We start from the raw sequence: 27,470 nt of genomic DNA on the forward strand, positions 1-27,470 counted from the left end.
TCTGGGGCCAGTGCTACTTGGTTTTCTCCATCACTGCTCCAGCCAACAAGAGTGTGTCATTCCTAACCTTAGTCACGTGGACTGTGGGCTCGCAGGGGCAGGAACTCTGCACTCCATCCTCTAATCCCTACAGCACACCTATGGGGTAAGCAGGGCAACTGCCTTTGACCTTCCCTCTGCAGCGGAGGAAGTGTGAGCTGTCTTCGCTTATACTTGTCTGATTCTACCAGCCTGCGGGTGTCTCCCCGGGCTCAGCCCAAGCTTGGTATGGGTTACAAAAATGGGAAAAAACGCCATGCTGCTCTCAGGGGATCTGGCGAGGAGGGCAGCTCTGGGTAGGGGCCGGCAGAGGAGTCTGTGGGAGGGAACCTTTGAAAGATCACAGGTGTGCTTGGGCATCATTGCCGAGGACACTCAGACTTTGAAAAAGAAAATAGCCGTGGAGCCACGGAAGAACCCTCGGAGTTGGTCTGGGGAGCTGGGGGGAAGGAAAGGGATGCAGAAACGAGGACGGGAAAGGGCCAGCTCCCTCCTGCCTTCCGCCCTAAGAATAGTTCTTGCGACCTTAGAGAGGGGATGCGGGGTCTGAACATGCTCAGCACCTCGCTGGGCTCAGCTCGTGGAAGGTCGCCGTTTTCCTGGTGCTCGGCGTGGCCAGCCGGCCTGCAGCCCGGGGATTCGGACCTACGCTCGGGACTAACACTTGGGGTCGTCTTTGGCCCCTTCTTTCCCTTCCATCAGTAACTACATCGCAGGCCGTTTGACCCCTCTCCTCGCCCGGGCCCGAGTCTCCGAAAGCTCCCCGACTCGAGGCGATGGGGCCGGTGGGACACGCCATTCACCCGCGGGCGGAGAGGCCGCGGGCCCCGGGCGGGATAGGACTGGGGCGGGGCCCCGTTCCCGGCGGCGGGCAGGGCCTGGCATCTCAGCGGGGGGCGGGGCTTGGCCTTTCGGCGGAGGGGCGGGGCCTGGCCTTTCGGCGGGGCGGGCGGGCCCGGGATCTCCGCGGGGGGCGGGGCGCGCCGGGAAAAGTTCCGGGAAGGTGGGCCTCCCGCCCAGGCCCGGCGCGGAAGTTGCCGGTGGTCAGTACCCTGTCGGCCAGGCCCGTAGCCATGTCGTCTGGGAACGCGGGGTCTGGCGGGCGGGAGGGCGCCCCGCGCGCCGCTGCCGCGCTCTGCGGCCTGTACCACGAGGCGGGGCAGAGGCTGAGGCGCCTGCAGGACCAGCTGGCCGCCCGGGACGTCCTCATAGCGCGCCTCCGCGCCCGTCTGGCCGCGCTCGAGGGGGACACGGCGCCGTCGCTCGTGGACGCGCTGCTGGAGCAGGTGGCGCGCTTCCGGGAGCAGCTGCGGCAGCGGGACGGCGGCGCCGCGGAGGCCGCGCTGCGCCAGGTGCGGAGCGGAGAGGGCGCAGGCGGCCGAGGGGCCGCAGGCGGCGGAGAGGCCGCAAGGGGGCCGCGCGAGCCACGCTTCCTCGGCGCGCGGGCCGCGTGCCCGCCGTGTCCCCGGAGTGCGTGCGCCCGTCGGGCGTGAGGGCTGTGTGGTCTGGTTGGGTCTGAGCGGTTTGTGTCTGGGGGGTTCTGAGCGGGTGCGCGCCGCGTTAGGCCTGAGTGTGTCGTGTCGGGTTCTGAGGGTGTGTGTCTGGGTTGTGTTCCGAGCGGTCTGCTCCCGCGTTGGGTCTGAGGGCTGTCTGCCTGTTTGAATTCTGAGGGGGTTGTGCGCTTGTGTTGGGTGTGAGGAGTGTGTGCCTGTTGGGTTTTGAGGGGTCTGACCGTTGTGGCGTTTGAAGGGGTGAGTATTGCTGAGAGGTGTGTGTGCCAGTGTTCAGTCCGAGGGTTGTGTGTCCTTTCCGGCTGTAAGGGAGGTGTGTCGAGTTGAATCTGAGGGGCGTGTGCGCGTGTTCGTGTGTGTGCGGTGTTACCATGTTGGGTCTGAGGGGTGTGTGTCCATATTGGTTCTGAAGGGTGTGTTTCCTCAGTCGTGTTGAGGGGCGTGTGTATGTGTTGATTCTGAGGGTTACGTGCTCACTTTGGTTCTGAGGGCTGTGTGCCTGTGTTGTGTTTGAGGGTTACGTGTGTCCATGTTAGTTCTAAGGCGTATGTGTTTGTGTTGGTTCTGAGGCATGTTTGTGTGTGTTGGAGTCTGAGGAGTGGAGTCCTTGTCGGTTCTCAGGGGTGTGTGTGTTCATGTTGTGTCTGCGGGTTATGTGTCTGAGTGGTTCTCAGTGGTGTGTCTGTGTTGGGTGTTGAGGGTGTGTGTCTGCTCTGAAGGGCGTCTCTGCATGTGTTGGGTTCTGCGCAGTGTGTTCCCGTATGAGTCTGAGGAGCGTGTACCCCGCTGGTTTCTGAAGGGTGTATGCCTCCGTGTTGGGTGCTGAGTGGTGTGTGTGTGTGTGCGCGCACGTGCACGCCTGTCTTGAGTTCTGAGGGTATGTGTGCCTGTTTGGACTCTGAGAGGTGTGTATGTGTGTTGGGTTCTGAAGGTTGTCTGTCTCTGGTGGTTTTGAGGGTTGTGTGTGTGCTGGTGTTAAAACTGATGGTTGTGTACCAGGTGAGTTCAGAGGGGTCTGCTCCCGTGTTGGGTAGGAGGGGAACGTGTACCTTTCTTGGGTCTGAGGGTGGTGTGTCTGTGTTGGGTTGTGGCGTGTGTACCTGTGTGGTATATGAGGTGTGCAAGCACTTGAATTGGGTTCTGAGGGGTGTGCTCACCTGTGCTGGGTCTTCAGTTTGTGCCCATTTTGGGTTCTGAAGGATGTGTGTGCACGATCAGTTCTGAGGGGTCTGTTGCCGTGCTGGGTTTTGAAGAGTGTGAGTGCCTGCATTGGGCTCTCAGGGGTGTGTGTGTGTCCATGCTGGGTCTGAAAGGTGTGTGTACCTTTCTGAGGGGTGTGCGCCTGTGTGGGTCTTAGGGATGAGTGTGCATGCTATTTGTATTTGGGGCGTGTGTGCACCTGGAAGGTTCTGTGTACGTGTGTGTTCATGTTGAGTTCTGCATTGTGTGCGCAGACATTGGGGCTGGGTGTGTGTGTAGGACATGCGTATAGGCTCCTGGTGTGTGTGTCTGAGTTGGGTTCTTGGGTGTGTTTGTGTTGTGTTGGGTTCAGGGCCACATGAGCCACAGTTATGTTCTGGATCTCCTTTAGCCCCAGCTGTGAATGTATCTTTCAGTAGTAACACTCCTGCTCTGCTGGGAGTGGTGACAGAGTGGGAGCCTGCCAGAGTGTCTGATAATAGACTTAAATCCTTACTTTTCCTCCTTCATATCCTTGTCAGCGATATTATGTCTATCTGTGTGAAATATTAAACACCCAGATCAGGAGCGAGAGTAACAGTATTTTTCTACAACAGTTTGGAAGTGCCCCAAACATTTTGGTGAACTCTGGTCTGTTATCCCATTCGGTGCATAGCTATTATCTGGGTTTTCCCAGGAAGGGAATTAGGCCTGCAAAAGACAATTTTCACTTCCAGGCTTGACCCTGCAGCCGGATTTTAGAGTGAAAAAGAGGCACGCCTTTTTTTCTTTTAATAAAAGTAATTTTGAATATCTGAAAAATAGAGGAAAGAATAAAGAATAAGATAACCACCACCATCCCACCACAGAGAGATGACCACAGAGCATAATCTCGTGGCCTCTTCCCTGCCTTTCATTTAACCGTAGGGTATGTATCTACTTGGCGTGTTTGAGTTCAAGCTGTCTATACAGTTTTACTTAATACCATGTCAATATTTTCTCATCTGCATCATTTTAAATGCCTTTAGAAGCCAGATGTCTTCCTCGCTCCAGCTGTCTCCCTTTTCCTGGGCAAGGTGGATTATTACTCATCAGGGCAGAAGGAAGTCACCTGGTCTGCACCACTGATCTTAGTGTCATGGACATCGGGAGCCATAGATGAGTGTAGATTGGGGACCAGAGCACATCCTACCCAGAACAGGACTCCGCTTGCAGTCTGGTGGCCATTGGTGCTCAGTTGACATGTGTCCCCAGCATCCTGTGGCCCCAGAGCCTCTAACCAAAACCCAGACAGAGCCAGGTCTGTAATCCTAGTACTACTGGTCCTTTCAGCGTAGGTTTTTTTTTTTTTTCTGTCTGCGTTGGGTCTTTGTTGCTGCGCGCGGGCTTTTTCTGGTTGCGGTGCGCGGGCTTCTCGTTGCAGTGGCCTCTCTTGTTGCAGAGCATGGGGTCTAGGAGTGTGGGCCTCAGTAGTTGCAGCATGCGGGTTTAGTAGTTGCGGCATGCGGGCTCTAGAGCGTGCAGGCTTCAGTAGTTGTGGCTCATGGGCTCCAGAGCGCTGGCTCAGTAGTTGTGGCGCACGGGCTTAGTTGCTCCGCGGCATTTGGGATGTTCCCGGACTAGGACTCGAACCAGTGTCCCCTGCATTGGCAGGCAGATTCCTGACCACTGCACCACCGGGGAAGTCCCTCAATGTAAGTTTTGTTTTAGGATTTTAAATTATTTCAGGAGCAATTTAATATCTGATGTCTTATGCAATTAAATATTTGTTGCTTACCCCTACATCTTTCTGGGGTTGGTCAGAGAACCTGGGGAGGAATGGAGATGTTTATCACCTCCCAGAGGCCCTGGATTCACTGAAGTAGCTGTGCAGAGTGAAAACAGTGAGAGGAATTGGTCAACAGGTTGGTCTCATCAGTGGCCATGTCAGCCAGCTGGTTAGGAGCAGGGACCCTGGATTGGTGAGGGCTGAGGGCTCCCAAAGAGGATGCTGAGGCTCACAGGTGTGGATGGACTGCCAGGTGACCAGTGCATCTGTGGCCAAGGTGTAGCCAGTGTGTGATGGGACCAGATCAGTCTTGAGAATTCTGGTCTTTTTTGCCACCACAGTGGGACTCAAGACGTTGCCTTATTTGTACCATGAGGCCTGGATGGATGACTCTGCAAAGCTTTTCCAGTTAAGATTTTCTGGAATGGTGGCACTGATTCGTTGTGCAGGCTGTAACTGCTCAACCCCGTCTCACCACTGCCTTGGGGACTAGCCTCGTGGACCCTGCTTGGTCCTGATGTAGCAACCTGTGGCTTTTCTTTCCCTGTGCTGCCGTGCTCTCTGTAAGTGGAACAGCGTACACTCTGTACAGTAGGTTATATTAGGTTTTGCGTGTGTGTGTGTGTGTGTGTGTGTATTGTGTGTTTATTGTGTGTTTGTTTTTACCATCTATCGTCATACCTCTTTTGATCTTGTACAACTGAAACTCTATACCATTAAACATAATTCCTCACCTCCCTACTTTGTCCCCTACCGACCCCTCCCCTCCCCACCCCCCACTGGCAACCACCATTTTACTCTCTGTCTCTATGATTTTGACTACTGTAGATACCTCCTGTAAGTAGAATCATGCAGTATTTGTCTTTTTGTGACTGGTTTATTTCACTTAGCGTGATGTCCTCAAGGTTCATCCATATTGTAACATGTGTCAGAATCTCCTTCCTTTTTAAGACTGAATACTCCATTATAGGCATATACCACATTTTGCTTATCTACTCATCTGTTGATGGACACTTGGGTTGCTTCCATGTTTTAGCTCTTATGACTATCACTGCTGCTATGAACATAGGTGTGCAAATATCTCTTCGAGATCCTGCTTTCAATTCTTTTGGGTGTATACCCAGAAGTGGAATTGCTGGATTATATAATAATTCTATTTTTAATTTTTTGAGGGACTTCCATTCTGTTTTTCCACAATGGCTGTACCACTTTACATTCCCACCGACAGTGCACAAGGGTTCAAATTTCTCCACATCCTCACCAATATTGTTATTTTCTGTGTTTTTGATAGAAGGCATCCTAATAGGTGCATGCTAATTTAGTACAAAATGATTGTAGTTTTGATTTGCAATTCCCTATAATGATTAGTGATGTTGAGCATCAATTCATGTGCTTACTGGCCATTTGTATATCTTCTTTGAAGAAATGTCAAGTCCTTTGCCCATTTTTGAATTGGGTTATTTTGTTGTTGAATTTTATGAGTACTCTACATTCTGGATACTAATTCTTATCAGATATATGATTTGTAAATATTTTATCTCATTCTGTAGGTTGCCTTTTTGCTTTTACTTGTCTTTTGATGTGCAAAATTTTCATTTTTATTTTCATTAAAAAACTTTCCAATTTGTCTGCTTTTTCTTTTGTTACCTGTGCCTTGGGTGCCATATCCAAGAAATCACTGCCAAATCCTGTGTTATGAAGCTTTCGCCCTGTGTTTCTTCTAGGAGTTTTGTAGTTTTAGGTCTTACATTTAAGTCTTGGATCCATTTTGAGGTAATTTTCATGTATGGTTTAGATAAGGGTCCAACTTCATTCTTTTGCATGTGGACATCCAGTTTTCCCAGCACCATTTTTAAAAAAGACTGTCCTTTCCCCACTGAATCGTCTTGGTACCCTTGTCAAAACCATTTGACTATCTATGCAAGGGTTTATTTCTGGGCTCTCTATTCTGTCTCTCTGGTCTGTATGTTTGTCTTTATGTCAGTGCCACAGTGTTTTGATGTGTGTGGCTTTGTAGAAGTTTTGAAATTAGGAAATGTGAGTCTTTCAGCTTTGTTCTTTTTTTTGTTTTTTTTCCTTCTAAGATTGTTTTGGCTATTTGGGGTCCCTTGAGATTCCATATGAATTTTAGGATGAGTTCTTCTATTTCTGCAAAAAAATTGAGCTTTTGTTTTGTTTTTGTTTTGGGGGGGTTTTTTTGGCTGCACTGCACAGCTTGTGGGATCTTAGTTCCCCCACCAGGAATTGAACCTGGGCCACGGCAGTGAAAAACACCAAGTCCTAACCACTGGACCACCAGAGAATTCCCTGGGATTTTGATAGGGATTGCATTGACTTTGTAGATCACTTTGAATAATATTGACATCTTAACAATATTAAGTTTTCCAATCTGTGAACATGGGATATGTTTCTATTTCTTTATGTTTTCTTTAACTTCTTTTAGTAGTATTTCATAGTTTTCATTGTACGTGTCTTTCACCTCCTTGATTAAATTAATTCCTAAGTATTTTATTCTTTTTGATGCTATTGTAAGTAGAATTGTTTTTGTGATTTCTTTTGCAGATTCTTCATTGTCACTGTATAGAAATACAACTGTTTTTCATGTGTTGGTTTGTATTCTGCTCAATTGCTGAATTCATTTATTCTCTCCAACAGGTGTGTGTGTGTCTGTGTCTGTGTGTGTGTGTGTGTGTGTGTGTGTAATCTTAAGAGTTTTCTACATGTAAGAGCATATCATCTGAAAACAGATACTGTTTTACTTCCTTTCTTATTTGGATGTGTTTTATTTCTTTTTCTTGCCTAATTGCTCTGGCTAGAACTTCCAGGGCTATGTTGAATAGAAGTGATGAAAGCCAATATCCTTTTCTTGTTCTTTTTTTTCCCCAGCTGCACCATGCAGGATCTTAGTTCCTTGACCAGGGATTGAACCCATGCCCCCTCCAGTGGAAGTCCTCCTTGTCTTGTTCTTGATCTTAGAGGAAAAGCTTTCAGTCTTTTACCACGGGGTATGATATTTGCTATGGGTTTTTCTTATGGCTTTTGTTATGTAGAGGTAGTTTACTTCTGTTCCTAGTTTGTTGTGTGTTTTTATTATGAAAAAGTGTTGAATTTTGTCAAATGCCTTTCTGCATCAATTGATATGATCATGTGTTTTTCCCCCGTCATTCTGTTAATGTAGTGTATTACACTGAACAATCCCTTCCTTTTTTTCTTTTTGATGAAATATGTTTGTGAACTTAACCACAGCACAGTAGTATATTACCTAAATCTATGTGGAACAAATCTGGTGAAAAATTTTCTGATTAGAAAAGTCTAATAATATCATTTTCATTTCATTCCAAGGGATTGATGCTGAGTCATAGAAAACAAACATCAAACACATAATTGTGCTTCATGTCCCTCAGAAGGCCTCATTCTCCTATCATTATTGTTTACTAGATATTTATCAACAATTATCTAATTGTCTTCAGATATTATAAGTGAGACTCTAATGATAAAGTTAGGAATGTCAAGAACATGATCAATTTGCAACATCTAGAAAGTAGAACCAAAGTACAGATGGAACTAATTCAAGGCCTGTCATACATAATGAAACTGATGCTCAAGAACGGCCTAGTCACTTTGCTAAAACTGGTCTCTGAACCTTCTATACAGCTGCCCAGAAGATGAATATGCTGCACCTCTTATTCTTTCAAACAGCCACGGATAACCTTAGTCACGTATTTATTACCTTTTCACTGTCTTTAAGAAGAAACCATGATGAAGCTTGCTAAAATTTTCTTGTGAGAAGTTCACAGGGGTTTGTAGAACTACTTTGGGCAACAAAACTGGCTCTTTATTAGGCACCAATGAAAAGCAAACATTACACTGAATGTTGAAAAGCTGTGCACTGAAATCTGGTCCTGCCACTTTCTTAGCCATGTTAATTTGGGCAAGTCATTTAGTATTCTAGTTTTGTCACCAGTAAAACTGAAGTAATAATACATAGCTCATAGGGTTATTTATTCATTCATTCAGCCAATAGTTATTTGTTGAATGCCTGTTGTATGCCAGATGTTTTGGTAGGCCCTGGAAATGCAGAAAGGATTGAGAAAGGCAGATTCCTATCTTTATGAAGCTTACATCTTAGTTGAGAAAATAGACATTGGAGAAATAATCCATTGCCTTTGTGGAAAATAGGACATAGAACACATGTATGGGATATTGTGAGGAACACATGATTTAACAGGTATATATGTATATATATAATAATCTCATGCACATAATGGGAACTCAGAAGATGTGAATGTCACCTACCATAGCCACTCAGGTGTTTATTTACTGAGCTTGCGTTTATTGGGCGTGTTCCGTATGTAAGGGGAATATGTATAAGCAGGCATCGTGGGTTGTATTTTTCCATTTCTCCCAATAAGTATAGTACATTCATTTCACAACGATGTGTACACTGTCAGGGTTGCACCAGTAGCAGTGTTAATCTATAGCAGTGTTAATTCAGTGTCATTAGAGTGAAGGGTGCGTAGAGAATAACACAGGAAGTGGCTATAAAATTAGATTGGGGGCAAATTATGATGGCCTTTACTACCTTATAAAGTTGTTAATTGCACGTTCTATTAACCACTAGGCTAGGGGAATGCAAAGATGATCAGTATCCAATTCTTGCCCTCAAATTGTGGAATCATACATGGACATACATGATCACTGCTTGAAGCAGGTTGTAAAAGTGCTGGAGGGATGTGTAGTGGGGAAATACTGAACGTAATGTAAGTATGGAACTAAGCCAACTTAAGTCTCCAAATCAGAACACCGGTATCATAGCGTCAACTGCTATTTTTTTCCTTTAGCTATAATTGACATATAACATTATATTAGTTTTAAGTGTACAGCACATTGATTCAATATTTGTATATATTGTGAAATGACTACCACAATAAGTCTAGTTAACATCCATTGATCATGTTTTGTATGTTTAACCACCCTTGCAGTCTGTGAAAAAAATGCCACTTGTTCATGGTGTATAATCTTTTTAATATGCCATTGAATTTGCCCGCTAGTATTTCATTGAGAATTTTTGCACCAACATTCATAAGGGATATTGGTCTGTAGTTTTGTTGTAGTGTCTTTGTCTGGCTTTGGTCTCAGGGTAATGCTGGCCTCATAGAATGAGTTAGGAAGTGTTCCTTCCTCTTCATTTTTTTTGGAACAGCTTAGGAAGAATTGGTATTAATTCTTCTTTAAATGTTTGATAGAATTCACCGGTGAAGCCGTCAGTTCCAGGACTTGTTGTTGTTGGGAGATTTTTAATTACTGATTCAATTTCCTTACTAGTTAGAGGTCTTTTCAGTTTTTATATTTCTCTGTGATTTGGTCTTGGTAGGTGTTATGTTTCTATGAATTTGTTTCATCCAGGTTATCCAATTTGCTGGTGTACAGTTGTTCATAGTACTCATTTTATAATCATTTTTATTTTTGTAGAATTGTCAGTAATGTCTCTACTTGCATTTCTTTTTCTTTTTCTTTTTTTTTTTGGCCATGCCACGTGGCTTGTGGGATCTTAGTTCCCTGACCAGGGATTGAACCTGGGCCCTGGGCAGTGAAAGCGTGGAGCCCTAACTGCTGGACCGCCAGGGAATTCCCTCTACTTGCATTTCTGATTTTAGGAATTTGAATCTTCTGTATTTCTTTTTGTAGTCTGTCTAGCTAAAGGTTTATCCATTTTGCTGATCTTTTTGAAGAACCAACTTTTGGTTTCATCGATTTCTCTAGTAGTTTTTCTGTTCTCTATTTCATTTGTCTCTGCTCAAATCTTTATTCTTCCTCCCTTTTGCTAGCTTTGAGTTTAGTTTTTTCTTCTTTTTCTAGTTCCTTAAGTTGTAAAGTTAGTTGTTGATTGGAGATTTTTCTTGTTTTTAAATGTAAGTTATATATATATATATATATATATATATATATATATATATATATATATATATATATATATATATAAAAATTTTTTTTTTTTTTTTCGCGGTACGCGGGCCTCTCACTGCTGTGGCCTCTCCCGCCGTGGAGCACAGGCTCCGGACGTGCAGGCTCAGCGGCCATGGCTCACAGGCCCAGCCGCTCTGCGGCATGTGGGATCCTCCTGGACTGGGACACGAACTCACGTCCCCCGCATCAGCAGGTGGACTCTCAACCACTGCGCCACCAGGGAAGCCCGTAAGTTTTATATCTTTAGATTTCCCCCTTAACACTGCTTTCACTGGATCCTGCAAGTATTGGTATGCTGTGTTTTCACTTTAAGTATTTGCCTTTACGTATTTTCTAATTTCCTTGTGATTTCTTCTTTGATCCATTGGTTTAAGAGTGTGTTTTCTAATTTCCACAGTTTTGTGAATCTTCATTTTACTTCTGTTGTTGATTTCTGACTTCATTCTGTTGTGGTTGGGGAGGATATACTTTGTATGATGTCAGTCTTTTAAAATCTTTTGAGACTTAATATGTAACCTAACACATGGTCTGTCCTGGAAAATGTCCCATGTGCATTTGAGAAGAATGTGTATGTTGTTGGGTAGAGCGTTCTGTAGATGTCTGTTAGATCTAATTGATTTATTGTGTTAAGTTCTCTATTTCCTTACGTATATTCTGTTTGGTTGTTCTATCATTGAGAGTAGGGTTTTGAGGTCTCCAGCTGTTATTGTAGGATTGTCTATTTCTCCCTTCAGTTCTGTCAGTTTTTCCTTCATATATTTTGCCTGTCTGTTATTAGGTACGTCAGTGTATATAATTGTTATATTTTCTTGCTGTATTAAAACTTTTATTAATGTATAACATCCTTTTTTGTCTCTTGTAGCGTTTTTTGAAAAAAAGTCTATTTTGTCTGATATTAGTATAGCTACTCCTGTTCGCTTTTAGTTACTAATTGCATGGAATGTAAATATTTTTCCATCCTTCTACTTTCTTTTTTATTTTTAAAATTTTTAAAATTTTATTTTTGGCTGCGTTGGGTCTTCATTGCTGCACGTGGGCTTTTCTCTAGTTGTGGTGAGCAGGGGCTACTCTTTGTTGCAGTGCATGGCCTTCTCATTGTGGTGGCTTCTCTTGTTGTGGAGCATGGGCTCTAGGTGCATGGGCTTCAGTAGTTGTAGCTTGCAGGCTTCAGAGCTCAGGCTCAATAGTCGTGGCGCATGGGCTTAGTTGCTCCACGGCATGTGGGATCTTCCCAGACCAGGGATCAAACCCACGTCCCCGGCATTGGCAGGAGGATTCTTAACCACTGTGCCACCAGGGAAGTCCCCATCCTTTTACTTTCAATTTATATATGTCTTTGGATCTAAAGTGAGTCTCTTGTATATAGCATGTAGTTGGATCATATGCTTTTATCCATACTGCCAATCTCTGTCTTTTAATTGGAGATTTTAATCCACTTACATTTAATTAGTGATATGGATGAAATACTTGTTATTTTGCTATTTGTTTTCTGTATACCTTATAGCTTTTTTTGTTTCTCATTTTCTGCATTACTATGTCTTATGTTTTGGTTTTTTTTTTCTGGTATGCGGGCCTCTCACTGTTGTGGCCTCTCCTGTTGCGGAGCACAGGCTCCAGACGCGCAGGCTCAGCGGCCATGGCTCATGGGCCCAGCTGCTCCGCGGCATGTGGGAACTTCCCAGACCGGGGCACGAACCCGTGTCCCCTGCATCGGCAGGCGGACTCTCAACCACTGCGCCACCAGGGAAGCCCCACTATGTCTTAGGTTTGATTTTTTAAATTGTGAAATATTTAAATTCCTTTCTCATTTTTTTGTGGGTATATTCTGTAACTATTTTCTTTGTGTTTACCATGCAAATTACGTTTAACATCCGAAAGTTGTAACACTCTAATTTGAATTTATACCAGCTTAACTTCAATAACATACAAAACCCCTGCTCCCTTATAGCTAAACCCCACCCCTTTTGGTTGTTGATGTCACAGAATTAAATCTTCATACATTGTGTGCCCTCAAACATAAATTAATCTTTTAAATGCATTAGTCTTCTAAATTATGTAGGAAATAACGTGTGGAGTTACAAATCAAAATTACAGTAATACTAACTTGTAGACTAAAAATTTAAAAAATATATATTTATATTAGTCTCTTAAATCATGTGGAAAACAAAAAAGAAGAGTTATAAACTGTTGTTACAATAATACTAGCTTTTATAATTGCCCAAGTCTTTACCTTTATTGACATCTTTATTTCTTCATATAGCTTTGAGTTACTGTGCTTGGAGTTAGTGTCATTTCATTTCACTCTACAGGACTCCCTTGAGCATTTTTTGCAGGGTAGGTCTAGTGGTAACAAACTCCCTCAGCTTTGGTTTATGTGGGAATGTCTTAATTTCTCCCTTGCTTTTGAAAGACAGTTTTGCTGGATATAGGATTCTTTCTTTCTTTCTTTCTGGCTGTGTTGGGTCTTTGTTCCTGTGCGATGGCTTTCTCTAGTTGTGGCAAGCAGGGGCCACTCTTCATCGCGGTGCGCGGGCCTCTCACTGTCGCGGCCTCTCTTGTTGCGGAGCACAGGCTCCAGACGTGCAGGCTCAGTAGTTGTGGCTCACGGGCCCAGTTGCTCTGTGGCATGTGGGATCTTCCCAGACCAGGGCTCGAACCCGTATCCCCAGCATTGGCAGGTAGATTCTCAACCACTGCGCCACCAGGGAAGCCCTGGATATAGGATTCTTGGTTGACAGTATTTTTTCTTTTTTAAAGTATTTATTTATTTATTTATTTATTTTATTTGGCTGCATCAGGTCTTAGTTGGAGCACGTGGGATCTTTGTTGCAGCATGCAGGATCTTTTGTTGCAGTGCATGGGCTTCTCTAGTTGTGACGTGCAGGCTTCTCTAGTTGCGACGTGCGGGTTTCTCTAGTTGCAGCACATGGACTTCTCCCTAGTTGTGGTGCACGGGCTCCAGAGTGCGTGGGCTCAGTAGTTGTGGCACGTGGGCTCTCCAGTTGTGGCACACAGGCTCTAGAGTACATGGGCTCAGTAGTTGCCGCGCATGGGCTTAGTTGCCCCACGGCATGTGGGTTCTTAGTCCCCTGACCAGGTATCGAACCTGCGTCCCCTGCATTGGAAGGCAGATTCTTAACCACTGGACCACTAGGGCAGTCCCCAGCTGTTTTTTTTTCTTTTAGCACTTGAATATATAGGCCCACTGCCTCTGGCTTCCAAAGTGTCTGATGAGAAATCTGCTAATCATATTAAGGATTTCTTCTATGTGACATGTTGCTTCTCTCTTCTTTCAAGATTCCTCTTTTTATCTTTTGCTTTCTAAAGTTTGATTATAATGTGTCTTGGTCTTTTTGACTTCATCATACTTAGAGTTTATTGAGCTTCTTGGATGTTTAGATTCATGTCTTTCATCACATTTGGGAAGTTTTCAACCATTATTTCTTACTTATTTATTTATATGTATTTATTTCTGTGTTGTGTCTTCATTGCAGTGCACAGGCTTCTCATTGCTGTGGCTTCTTGTTGTGGAGCACAGGCTCTAAGTGCATGGGCTCAGTAGTTGTGGCTCACAGGCTCTAGAGTGCAGGCTCAGTAGTTGTGGCGCATGGGCTTAGTTGCTCTGTGGCATGTGGGATCTTCCCGGACCAGGGCTTGAACCCATGTCCCCTGCATTGGCAGACGGATTCTTAACCACTGCGCCACCAGGGAAGCCCCAGCCATTATTTCTTCAAGTATTCTTTCTACCCCTCTCTCTCTCGCTTCTCCTTCTGGGACTCCCACAATGTGTATGTTGGTCTGTTTAATGGTGTCCCACAGGACCCTTAGGCTCTGTTTACTTTCCTTGAATCTTGATAATTTTCATTGTCCTGTTTTCAAGTTTGCTGATTCTTCTACTGATCAAATCTGCCTTTGAGTACCTCCAGTGAATTTTAAAATTTCAGTTAATGTACTTTTTAGCTCCACAATTTTTTTGGTTTCTTTTTAGGTTTTCTATTTCTTTACTTGTATTTCCATTTTATTCCTACCTTGCTTTCTTGACTTTCTCCATATCTTCTTTTAGTTTTCTGAGCGTCTTTAACATGGTTGTTTTAGAGTCCTTGTCTAGAAGATCCACCATCAGGTCTTTTTCAGGGACAGCTTCTGTTTTATTTTTTCCTTTGAATGGGCCATATTTTCCTGTGTCTTTGAGTGCCTTGTGCTTTTTTTGTTGTTGTTTGTTTAAAACTGGACATTTGGGTGCTTCCCTGGTGGCACAGTGGTTGAGAACCTGCCTGCTAATGCAGGGGACATGGGTTCGAGCCCTGGTCTGGGAGGATCCCACATGCCGCAGAGCAACTAGGCCCGAGAGCCACAACTACTGAGCCTGCACGTCTGGAGCCTGTGCTCCGCAACAAGAGAGGCCGCGATAGTGAGAGGCCCGCGCACCGCGATGGAGAGTGGCCCCCGCTTGCCACAACTAGAGAAAGCCCTCGCACAGAAACGAAGACCCAACACAGCAAAAATAAATAAATTAATTAATAAACTCCTACCCCCAACATCTAAAATAAATAAATAAAACTGGACGTTTGGATCTAGTAATGTGGTATCTCTGGAAATCAGATTACTCTCCTTGCCTAGGATTTGCTGTTTTTGTTTTTCTTTGGTTGTTGTAGATCGTCTCTGTACCAAGGATCAGCCTGAGGCATAAATTAAGGTTTTCTCAGCCTGTAACTGGGAATGTGTGGTCACTTTCAAGTTTTCCCCTTTTATGTAGTTGCTTTTGAATATCATAATCTTTAATGTCTGGCTCCCTGAAGCAGAAAAAGAAAAATTAGAAGGGGAAGGAAAGGGCACTGGCCCTTTAAATCCAGTAGCACTTCAGCTGGAGGGGGAGGGTCCTATAGCAATGGGGGAGGTGCAACAATGGCCGCCTGCCTGTTTGGCCACACCTCTGTGATCGGAAGTGGGCCGCAGAGGTCAGAGCAGATACCCAGTATTTGGAGGACAGGGTCTTTTTTGCCCACCTTGGCTCCTGCAAGCTGTGTGTAGGCTGTTCCAGAAACAGGTGTATGGCCTCCAGTGGCATGGCTAGGGGTGGGATGGGTAGCTGCTACTGTAGGAAGAGCTGAAATTGACTGAAATTAACCTCAATTTACTGTCCAAGTGCTCAGATGGAAGTTGCAAGTCTTTAGGACTTGAGATCCAAAACAGTCACACTAGACAGATTTCTGCCAGTGCACTGTTTTTCAGGTGAGGAGAAGATTCCCGGTGCTCCCTCCTCTGCCGTGTTCCCAGAACCTTCCAGGCCGTGCTCGTTTTTGTCCTACCTGTTTGCCTGCTCCCCCCTGCACTCTTCCAGTGGGGAGGAGGTGTGCTGCGTCCTCATCAGTGCCTCCCCTGCTACACCTTCAGCGCATGGCACTTGCGGTGAAGGCCCAGTGAATTGACTTTTCTTAAATTCCCTGCTTGCCCCTGTTATCTCACTCCCCCTTCAGCTGCTGCTGCAGTCTGCACATGGCCAGCCACTGAGAGCTGCCCAGGGAGGAGAGAGGAGAGGACTGTGCTGGGCTGGAGAGTGTCTCCCCCAGATTCCTTTCCATCTGGAGCCTGTGATTATGACCTTATTTGGAAGTAGGGTCTTTGCAGGGGTAATAAATTTAAATGAAGTCCTACTGGCCTGGGGTGGACCCTAATCCAGTGACTGGTGTCCTTATAAGACAGCCATGTGAAGTTGGGGGCAGAGATTGGAGGGAGGCATCTATAAGCCCAGGGTTACCAGCAACCAGCAGAAGCTGGAAGAGACGAGGAAGCATTCTTCCCTAGAGTCCCGGAAGGCACATGGCCTGCTGACACCTGGATTTTGGACGTCTAGCCTGTGAGAGGATACATGTCTGTTGTTTTAAGTTACCTAGGTTGTGGACTTTGTTACGGCAGCCCGAGCAGACTAATAAAGGGATGAAGTCCAAGACGCTATGCGCCCCTTTTTTTTTTTTTTTTTTTGCGGTACGCGGACCTCTCACTGTTGTGGCCTCTCCCGTTGCGGAGCACAGGCTCCGGACACGCAGGCTCAGCAGCCATGGCTCACGGGCCCAGCCGCTCCACGGCATGTGGGATCTTCCCAGACCGGAGCACGAACCTGTGTCCCCTGCATCGGCAGGCGGACTCTCAACCACTGCGCCACCAGGGAAGCCCTGAAATCACAGCTTTTGATTTGAATAACTCTAAAATGTAGTGAAAGTCCACTCTCAGGGCAGGTCTCTCTTTACCATCCGTGTCTACTCCAGGTACACTTCTGAGCCACTGTGGAGGGCGACTAGGTCCAGCTCGGGGGAGTGTGGCGTGTCTATCCCACCAGTAGTGACAAGGCCACCCCAGAGCTGTGATGCTGGCAGGGGGAGACAAGTCCAGGCGAAGGGTGGGCCGTGGCGGGCCTGGCATCTGTGACACTGGAGGGAGGGGCTCCTGCTGCGTTTTCCATGGTAAGGACGTGGGACAGGGGCCTTGACCAGCTGGCACTGCCTTCAGAAGCGGCCAGTTTTTAAAGAGAACAAATAAATCCAAGGCCAGGAAACAATCAGCAGTGAGAGCCTGAGCTTTCGTTGGGGTTTGGTGTTCTTTTTCCTGTTTACGGTATTTTATGCTAAGAAGGCTGTAGTTGGTTCTCAGCTCTGTGAATGCCCCATCGCACTGTGTGGATGTGGCTTCACCCAGACCAAGTGACTTTGCACCAGCCGGCAGCCCCAGCTATGTGGACAGGCTCAGAAGGCCACGCGTGGTGGCCCCCAGCGCCCCCTTCCCAGTCCTGCAGGTGCAGCCTGGTGCCGAAGGGCCGTCTGCTGGGAGGAGGTATGGATGCCGACCGGCCAGCTTGCAGAGAGACGCCTCTTCTCCTCCTTTGGTTCAGGGGTGAGGTCGTCGGGGCCAAAAGGTGGAAAAATGAAAGTAATGACCTTCCAAGAGTGGGTCTCACCTGGCTTGACTGGTACCCCTGAGATTGTGACATCTGTGAGCCGAGGGCAGGGAGGTGTGATGGCGTGATGGAGTGCCAGCGCCACACGCCTTGGAGCGGAAGTCCCAGGTGACAGGCTCATTCCCAGTGATGTGTCACACCCGTCATCACCAGTCCTGCTGCTTCTTCCGCACTTGGTGGTGGACATTTCCCACTTGCCGGGGCCTGACCTCCTCATCTCCCCCGCCGCCCTCACGGTCTGCCTCGCCATCTGCCAGGCCTCTGCTCTTTCCTGTTTTGAGTCCCTGTTGTGAAGTGCAGATCTAGAACAGCCTCTTCCTCTAGGCCTTTGCTAAGAGAGCCAAACCGGTCATTCTTACTGCAGTTTTTCTTCTTTCCTCTCTTTCTGTTCATTTCTAGAGCGAAGTCCAAGGAAAATGGGAAGGAGAGGAATCTTAAACATTCCCTGAGGGAATTCCCTGGGGGGCGTCCACTGGTTAGGACCCGGCGCTTTCACTGCCAAGTGCCTGGGTTCGATCCCTGGTTGGGGAACTAAGATCCCGCAAGCTATGCAGTGCGGCCAAAAAAAAAAAAAATTTCCTGAGAGAGGGAGAGGTTTCCAGAATGTTTTCTGGGTCACCTGGCTGGAGTGGTTCGGTCACACGCTGGGCTTATCCATGGACTGGTTATCACAGGTGCACGGGGTGTCTGGGTGCAGGAGCGCGGGGAGCGGCCCTTGCCTCGTGGATGCGCGCGGGCCCAGGGAGCCAGGCTGGGACCCGGAGACTGGCTGTGTTCCTGAGATCCACCACTTATTGTTTTATTAATTTATTTTGTTGAGGTATAGTTAATTTACAATGTTGCATTAATTTCCACTATACAGCAAAGTGATTCAGTGACACACACACACATGCATCTATACATTCTTTTTTGTATTCTCTTTCATTACGGTTTGTCACAGGATATTGAATATAGTTCCCTGTGCTATACAGTAGGACCTGGTTCTTTACCCATTGTCTATATAATAATGTGCACCTGCTAATCCCAAACTCCCAATCCATCCCTCCCCCTTGGCCACCACAAGTCTGCTCTCTACGTCTGTGGGTCTGTTTCTGTTTCGTAGATAAGTTCATTTGTGCCATATTTTAGATTCCACATGTAAAGTGGTATGATATGGTATTTGTCTTTCTCTTTCTGACTTTATTTAGTATGATCATCTCTAGGTCCACCCCACCAGTTATTTCTTAACCCCAGTCTTAACCCAGCCATGTGACCTCTGGGCATTTATCCCATGGCTGTATTTGCATAAGGGCACAAGGAAGCAGCCACATGTCTGCCAGCTGGAGGTGTGTGTTCAGTAAATCTGGAATCTGTCGTGAAGCTCCAGGCTGTGGTTGAAAAGAACAAGGCAGGTTCTGTGCTGCTGTGGAATAAGGTATATTGCTGAGGAGGAGAAAAGCGTGTTGTAGCATCCGTTTGTGTAAAAGTACATGTGTTATAGATGCTTATAAACACTCTGGAAAGGTCCGTGCCCAAATAGTGAGTAGTTGCCTCTGGCGAGTGAAGCTGGGGGCAGAGGAGCTGCTGGGAGAAAGGAATTGAAGTTTTCATTTGCTTTCCTTCTGTATGTTTGAATTTTTTATAACCATGCACATGTTTTCATTTTAAAGCAGGTAAGAGAGTAGTAATTCAGGGTTCCGTTAGTAATGTTGGCCCTGTATTCCATTCCACTGTGCTAAGAAGCTTCTCGGTTCCTGGGGTCCATCCCTCCTCGTGAGCACGCAGGAGGTGAGCTTGAGCGCCTCCCTGAGTGGAGCCCAGATCCTTCTCCTGCCACTTCCTCACGTGGAGCTCAGGCTCAACCCTGACTTTTCTGAAGCTGTTTTTTCATTTGTAGGATGGACTGGTTCATCCTGCTTCACCCGTCTTATGTACTGTTTATGCTGGTGATTACTTTGAAAATGGGAAAGCACAAAACTAAGGCTGGGTTTAAAGTAAATTGTAATTTTAAGGACTTTTTAAAAAAAATTAATTGGGGTTGGGTATCTTCGTTTCCTAGAACTGCTGTAACAAAGTACCATAAACTGGGTGGTTTACAACAACAGATGCTTCATCTTTCGGTGTTCTAGAGGCCGGAAGCCCCAAATCGGGGTGTCGCTGGCAGAGATGTGTTCCCTCCGAGGCTCTGGAGGAGGGGCCTTCTTTTTGTCTTTCGGCTTCCGGTGGCTGTCGGCATCCCTGGTTTTCTTTGGCTTGCGGACACATCACTCCAGTCTCTGCCTCTGTCGACATGTGGCCGTCTTCTGTATCTGTGTCCATGTTTCCTTCTTCTTATGAGGACACCAGTCATTGGATTAGGGTCTATTCTAATCCAGTATGACTTCATTTTAGCTCAGTGCATCTTCACAGACCCTAATTCTAAGTAAAGTCACATTCCCAAGTATCGGGGGTTAGGGCGTGGGCATATCTTTTGGGGGGCTACCCACTGCCGTGGAGTTTCTACCCTTCTCATCAAGAAGTATTTGGAATTGCCGCACTTAGTAATTTGATGATGTAAGATCTAACATTATGAATTTGCTCATGAAAATAGAATTTAGGTGAAGTTTCAGTTAGAACTTTATGGGCTGAAAACTCCAAAGTTAATTATTCGTTCAGAAGCCAACCTCCAAATGAGCGCGTTTATCACCTCCTGATGGGTGTCCGTGCTGGACTTCTGCTCTAGGAATGTTTGTTCCTGATATTGCTTCTTATAGTCAAATCAACTGTGCTTTTAAATCTGCCCCTTAGGAAATCGAGAGACTTTCCGAGCAACTAGAAGAAAAAGAGAGGGAGACGAAGCAGCTGATGAGCCAGCCGGAGCGGGAGCAGAAGGAAGTGGCCCTGCTGAGGAGAGGCGCGGCCCAGAAGGGGCGGGCCCCGGCCGCCAGCGACATCCTGTGCCGCTCCCTGGCCGACGAGACGCATCAGCTGCGCAGGACGCTGGCCGCCACCGCCCACATGTGCCAGCACCTGGCCGAGTGTCTGGATGCACGCCAGCGCGCAAAGGGGGACGCGGGGGAGAGGAGCCCCGAGGTAGGCTGCGGTGTCAGCACGCCACGGTGCGGACCGAGGTGCAGCAGGAGGCCTCGTCTCGCGCTCAGGATCCCTCAGCCGTCATGGAGGTCGAGGGGCACCCAGGGCCCCCCCTGCTCTCCATAGTGAGGGTTGCAGCAAAGCCCGCCCATCCGGGGATTTCTTCTAGCACGGTGGGAGGTGCAGAACGTGACAGGGAAGCAGGTGGCCTGCGTCACCAGCTGCCACCCCCAGACCTGCAGGTGACCCTGGTCCTCGTGGGGAGATGGCACTGTGGTCTCATCAGCCTTCGCTGAGGACGAAGCAGTCAGAGCAGGGGCGGGAGGGGTGTCCTGAGCAGGTGCTGGCACGCGTGCAGGCGGGCGAGGGGCAGCGCCTCCAAAGGCCGCAGGTGGTGAGGAATCTGCTGGGCGGGCCGGGGCGCGGGAGGGCTCCATGTGTCTCAGCAGGGCTGGCCTCGCCGGGGCCCTCCTGCAGTGAAGGGAGGACACGGAGCCCTTCTGTGTACCTGGCGCTGTGACCCCTGGCCAGGCCGTAGGCAGGGTGGGGCCAGCAGGGAGGGAGCCGGGCAGGGGGCGGGGCCGGGGGCCGGGGTCAGGGGCAGGCGGCCTACAGGACTGCGTGGAGCTGGGCTGTGGCTGTGTGTGCGGTCTGGTCGGGGAGGGGACAGTGTGGTTTCAGCATCAGGAATTCCCTACCTGGGAGATCAGGGGGCTCCTGGCTGGGGGTGTTGGGAGCACGGGGCGAGGCTGCCTTCCCTGCCTGTCTGATTCCACGCAGTGCACACCCTGCCCCGCCCAGCCCAGATTACTCTTTTCTAGGCAGTTCTTTGATCCTCAGGGGCTGCAACCAGGCTGACTCAGAAACGCGGGGGAGGCGGGGACAGGCCCTCCAGCCCCTTAGCAGCAGCTCCACTGGGAAGCCCGCTGGGGAGAACCTTGGTCTGAGAACCGGTCTGAGAACTGCCCGTCTCCGCGGGTGGATTCCACGAAAAGGGAACCTCAGAAAGCACACAGGCACATTTCAGATACCACAGTGCTCTCTGGGGGCAGGCTGTGACTCTGGGATTTTGAGTCACTGTGTCATTTCCCTCTGGGGATTTGAACACAGCCGCACGTTGTGTTTGGCCCGGGCAGGGGTGGGGCCGGAGCTCTTAACAGGCTCTACATCCGCATCACTTCTCAGCCCTGGACTCGGCTGAGTCACCGGGGTTTCCCGGTGCCCGCTGGGTTAGGACGTGTAGTTCCCTTGTCATTCGAGGGGAATTCTCAAAAGTACCGGCACCAGCATACAGCCCACCGTACTGTTAAATGCACTGGATTCCTAGGATTCAGATGGACTTTTCGGCTAGCTCTGCCCACCGCCGTTAGGGCTGGTTTGGCACGTGGGTTTCCAGGCATGAGTCCCAAGACCCCGAGTGAGGCACGGGTGGACTGCCGTGTACAGAATCACTGAGGTCAACCCTGCTTGCGTGACGTGACACGACAGTGTGGTGGGCCCAGAGGGAGGGAGCCAGGTCCCTGGCCGGGCCTGCTCCTGGCGGCCCTGTGGCCCTGGGCTGGAAGGTTCTCTGGTGGACGGTGAGATTAAGCTTCCTGCCCTCCCGACTCCCGTGATGATGGAAAGTCTCAGGCATGAGAAGATTGAGCAAGGCTTGGCCCCAGCGTGGGGTGGGCTCGGGCGGGGCGAGGACCACCCCTCCCCCACCCTCGGGAAGGGGCACGTCCCACCTGCCGCAGTGCGGGCTGCAGTGACCATCTGCACCCTCAGTCTCCAGGTGTGGCTTCCTACCCTCTTGCCGCACACGACAGTCACATTCGGTGACACGGTGTCTGCTCTCCGTCCCTTTCTTATGCAGCCAGCGTGTGCAGATGGGGACGGCTCTGTCCACGCGGTTGTTGCGAAGTTACAGGAGGAGAATCGACTGTTGAAGCAGAAGGTGACTCACGTGAGTGTCTGTTAGATGCCCCTCGGGAAGAACTTTCCCTCACGGCCCGCAGATGAGGGTCCTCTCCTCGGCTGTGCCCAGGGGTTGCCCCTGCCCTCAGGCCACTCCGGCTGATATGCGCAGTCCCTGTAGGCCCGACATATTTGCCTGAAAGGACATGTAGAACACGCTTGTCATTCTCCGGCCCCCAAGTTAATTCACATGTGGATAAATGAGGTACAAGAATTACTATCAAGTACAGCTTTTACGGTGGGAAATTGTAGCAAGTCTGCTTCTGTCTACGGCAGTTGTTTGTGGCCATTGTTGCCACGTCCTAGTGTCCCCTCTGCACAGAGCAAACTGAGACTTTTTTTTTGGCCTTCATTCCTTTTATTTTTTTAAAATTAATTAATTAATGTATTTAGTTTTGGCTGCGTTGGGTCTTCGTTGCAGTGCGCGGGCTTCTCGTTGCTGTGGCTTCTCTTGTTGCGGAGCACGGGCTCTAGGCGCGCAGGCTTCAGTAGTTGTGGTTCATGGGCTTAGTTGCTCCGCGGCACGTGGGATCTTCCCGGACCAGGGCTCGAACCCGTGTCCCCTGCGTTGGCAGGCGGATCCTTAACCACTGTGCCACCAGGGAGGTCTCCTGAGGCAACTTTCATTTAAGGGGAGACTCACTCTGCTCCTTGTTGCTAGTGAATAGCTTCACAGTTCAGGTTGGCTTGAGAGCAGGTTCTCAGCCGCTGCCACCGTGAGCGTTCCGGCCTCCTCAGGTGGAAGACCTCAACGCCAAGTGGCAGCGCTACGACGCCAGCAGGGATGAGTACGTGAGGGGACTCCACGCACAGCTGAGAGGGCTGCAGGCCCCCCTCGAGCCTGAGAGGCCCTCCCCGCCCGAGCTGATGAGGAAGGAGATCTCCCGGCTCAACACACAGTTGGAGGAGAAAATCAACGACTGTGCAGAAGCGAGGCGGGAGCTGGAGGCCGTGAGGAGGGCCCGGGACGCCGCGCTGGAGCGGGTGCAGATGTTGGAGCAGCAGGTGCCCCCCACCCCGGGGCCGGGTGCTGGGGGGCGCTGGGGGCCTTTCTCTGAGCAGAAACGGCGCTGCCGTCTGACGGTTGAGTGTCTGTCTCCTCACAGATCCTCGCGTACAAGGATGACTTCACGTCGGAGAGGGTTGACCGGGAGCGGGCTCAGAGTAGGATCCAGGAGTTGGAGGAACGGGTGGCCTTGCTGCAGCGCCAGGTACCCTGCAAACAGGTAGAACGGAGGCCCATCTCCCCCGGTCCAGGCTGGGCGTTTTCTTCGTGTTTCCTTCATCGGTTTCAATCCCTTTCTGCGTCTGCCGAGACCCTGATTCTGTGCTCCGGGCAGAGCCGTGGTGCCCGGTGCCTGGGGCCTGGTGGCAGAAAACCTCCCTGTCGTACCGTGTGTGTCTGTAGAGGATGTTGGCGTGGTGGCGTGTGACCTCAGGGGTGGCTGTCGGGCCTGTCCTGCACCCAGAGGGCGCGTCCTGGGCCTCGGGCTCCCTACTGGGAGCTTCGTGCACGTGTGTCCCCTCCTCGCTGTGCTGCAGGGACCCTGGTCGCCCTGTCACACACACGCAGCCCCTGAGGCTCCAGGCGTCTCCTGGCGCCCCCCAGCTCACAGCCCCCGTGCACGGAGATGGGCCGTGCAGGTGGGCAGGCCCCGCAGCTCACTCTGGGCTCCGTGCCGCCCCGCCACAGGGGGTGCTTCTTGGGAGGCCGGGCCTGGGTGGGAACGGACGGCTTCTCACTGCAGGACCCGGGCGCCCACACGCCTCTTCCCTGCTCCTCCCTGGTTCCGCCCAGAGCACCCGATGCACATCCCCCTGAGGGCCTAGCACCCTGGCGGGGCGGGGATGCCGAGCTTACCCCGGAACCACCCTTCGTGGTTGGTGGGCGCCATCCTCAGTGCCCCATCCTGCGTGGCTGTGGACCCCACTGGTGGACAGAAGGGTGGCCCGGCCTGCCGAGGCCCGGGGCCTGTGCACCGAGTGGCCTCTGAGCCCCTTTCAGCTGCGGCCTGTGGCCGTCGAGCTTTGGGAGCACTGCTCGGCCCCTGGGCGACACCCCGGGGCGGGCGGTGGTGAAGCTGTGGGCCAGGAGCCAGGGTCCCGCCGCCTGGGCTGCGGCTCCCACACGAGGCGTGATGAGCACTGGGGGTCACGGCACTTCGGGGCTGACGTCGGGGGCGATCATGTCGGCCATGCCACGGGCACCCCTGCTGCCTCCAGAGACCCCCCCCCCCCGCCCACCCAGGAGGGACGCAGTTTGCCAGGCTCCCTCTCTGCACGGCGGCGTGTGGGGTGAGTCTGCTGGGGCCGCGGCGGGGGTCGGGGTTGGGGGGAGTGCCGCCCCCCCCCCCCCCCAGCTCGGGCCTGTTCCTCTGTGAGCACAGGCAGGAGGCTGTTCACGGAGCACGTCCTCATTTGGGCCCCAGCACCAGGCAGAGCGAAGGTGCACGTCTCACCGTGCAGCGGGTGTATCTCTAGTTGCTGGAGCCCGAGGCCAGCCTCGTAAGCTGACCCTTTGTCTTTTTTCCAGGATCCTCGAGAGCCAGGCTCTTGCCGGGTTCATACTGGGGGCAAAACTCCCGGGTACTTAGAGACTGACGCTTCGGAGCTCGTGGCACCCGGTGGCTGGAGGCCTGGGACGGGATCCCAGCGGCCAGAACTCCCCGCAGAGGCCGGGAGCCCCGGAGCGACCCAGAGAGGCCAGGGGGACCTGCAGTGCCCTCACTGCCTGCAGTGCTTCAGCGACGAGCAGGGGGAGGAGCTCTTCCGGCACGTGGCCGACTGCTGCCAGTGAGCCCTGCTGGTGGCGGCCCGGGGCCCGGGGGTGCTCCCAGCACGCAGCAGCGAGACGCGGGGCCCCCAGAACAGGCTGGGGGTGCTTCTGAGCCTTCCCCTTGGTCCCTTTTGGGTCAGGGGGCACTTCCGGTGGGGCTGGAGGGAGAGGTGGGGTTGGGAGCATTCGTGCCCAGGAGGGCTCAGCCTCGCCTCTGGTGTGGAGTTTGACGTCCGAAGCTGTCAGTCAGGCTGAGGCCGTGCGAGACATGGCGCGGGGTTCTCCCGGGCCCGCAGGACAGACCTGTCCCAGCCGCACCTGGGGATGCTGCAGGTCACTGGGACAAGGTGGCTGCCCGTGGGAAGTGCGCCCACGCCCACCAGGAGGCGTGCACAGCTGAGCACTGTGCCTGCGCTGAAATAAGGCTGCACTGCAAGAGTGGGTGCTGCATATCCGGAACTTAAACGTGTTTATGTCACATTACTTATTTTTGTAATAAATGCACTTGCTACAGCGACTGCTGCGAGTGTGCGCTGGGGGCTGGGGTGCAGGGACCCGGCACCATTTCCATCTGGGCCTGAGTTACACCAGCCGGGGAGGAGAAACACACTTTCTTACTGTTTGTCACCTGTTTGTTTGTTAGGGCATCCCGAGGTGGGGGGTCAGCGGGAGGCCAGCCTGCCCAGCACTCTGCCGTCGGCCTGTTTTAGCTCCAGCCAGGATGTGAAGCGCTGGGGGTGAGGCGGGAGGAACCAGGCGCCTGGCGAAGGCAAGAGAGAGGCTTGCAGGGCAAGGACTGCGTGCATAGTCCTGGTGGGGTCAGGGCTGTGTGACTCAAGTTAACCTTCAGAACGGTCGCAGGAGGTAAGTACTTCTAGCGATCATCCTCAGCACAGGTGTGGAACATGAGGCACAGAGGGGTAAGGTCACTTGCCCAAGATCACAGTAGCAGGGGACAAAGCTAGGATGTAAGCCCAGGCCATCTGGCTCCTGAGCCCACGTTCTGCTTCCCAACGTGCAGGAGCTGCCGGCACGGTGAAGGGCCAGCACTGGGTGCATGTGCTGTCCCTCCTGCCTGGAACGCTTGCTCACCTTCTCCGCTGGCTAGGTAGGTCCTCCTCCAGTTGTAGTTCAGGCGCCAACTCCTCTGTAGGATCCCCGCGCACCCCTCTTTCCAGGAGCCCGACTGGAAGGGATCAGTCGCTGCGGCGTGGGTGCTGGAACGTCACAGGAAGCCTCCGTCTCACTGTCCGGAGGAGTTGGAGGAGTTTGGAAATAGATGGGGACCTCCCGGAGAGAAGGGAGCTGCAGAAGGGGGAGCCCTCAAATCCTTGGCTGACCCCTGAACTGTGCGAGCTTAGCGTAAGACTCCAAGAATCCTGGGGCAGGAACAGCGGCTGGAAGGCAGGATGTGCTGAGGAGAGCTCCCAGCGGCTGTCCACCATAGGGTGGCAGTTCCGAAGTTGAGTCCCTTGGGGTTAGAGGGGCTGGAAAACCTTGGTTTTCCTTTGAAACCCTCAAAGGGCCACGTTTTAGGAGTAAAGTTGACATCTTAGGGCCAAATCAAAACAGCCCTGCTCTTCCAGGCAGCCAACCAGTAATTCACTGGCCTGTTGGAACAAAATCCGGCTTTCTTCAGAGCCAGGACCTTGTACTATATTAACCACAGTCCAATACACAGTAAAAAATACTAGACATATGGAAAAAAAGGCATAATGAAGATATATTCACACAAATACAAGCTAACAAAAATTTATATCCAGCAGATTGTACGACAAGAAAAAAGTATACTATGGAAATTACTCAGGCTAGAGGGAAATGATTCTGGATAAAAACAAACATAGAAAGGAATGAAGAGCATGGGAATGGGGACTTCCCTGCTGGCATAGTGGTTAAGACTCCATGCTTCCAATGTAGGGGGCCCGGGTTTGATCCCTGGTCAGGGAACTAGATCCCGCATGCATGCTGAAACTAAGAGTTCGCATGCCACAACTAAGGAGCCCACGTGCCGCAACTAAGGAGCTGGCAAGCTACAACTAAGGAGCCTGCGACTAAGACCTGGCACAACCAAATAAATAAATAAATATTTTTTTTAAAAAAGAGCATGGGAATGAGTAGATATGCATGAATATTGACTGTTTAAAACAATAATGTTGGGACTTCCCTGGTGGCGCAGTGGTTAAGAATCTGCCTGCCAATGCAGGGGACACGGGTTCGAGCCCTGGTCCGGGAAGATCCCACATGCCGTGGAGCAACTAAGCCCGTGCG

The 27,470-nt window shown here is 50.2% G+C and overlaps 1 protein-coding gene across 4 annotated transcripts; it reads left to right on the forward strand.

The window, feature by feature from the left end:
- The first annotated feature begins 815 nt into the window (after positions 1-815).
- TNIP2 (TNFAIP3 interacting protein 2) lies at positions 816-25,837 on the forward strand. Of its 4 annotated transcripts, none has more exons than XM_060013073.1 (6): positions 816-1,391; positions 20,183-20,467; positions 22,326-22,415; positions 23,165-23,431; positions 23,533-23,652; positions 24,960-25,837. In XM_060013073.1, the coding sequence occupies exons 1-6, from the start codon at positions 816-818 to the stop codon at positions 25,221-25,223; spliced, it is 1,602 nt and encodes a 533-aa protein (XP_059869056.1). In that variant the 3' UTR covers positions 25,224-25,837. The 4 variants fall into 4 exon arrangements, with proteins under 4 accessions (XP_059869056.1, XP_059869057.1, XP_059869059.1 ...); XM_060013074.1 differs by having other exon boundaries at positions 1,032-1,391; positions 23,533-23,637; positions 24,960-25,835; XM_060013076.1 differs by lacking the exon at positions 816-1,391 and adding an exon at positions 7,365-7,502 and having other exon boundaries at positions 24,960-25,836.
- The last annotated feature ends 1,633 nt before the right edge of the window (positions 25,838-27,470 follow it).

This window comes from Delphinus delphis, chromosome 5 (assembly GCF_949987515.2).
Source record: "Delphinus delphis chromosome 5, mDelDel1.2, whole genome shotgun sequence".
In the NCBI taxonomy this organism is placed as follows: domain Eukaryota; kingdom Metazoa; phylum Chordata; class Mammalia; order Artiodactyla; family Delphinidae; genus Delphinus; species Delphinus delphis.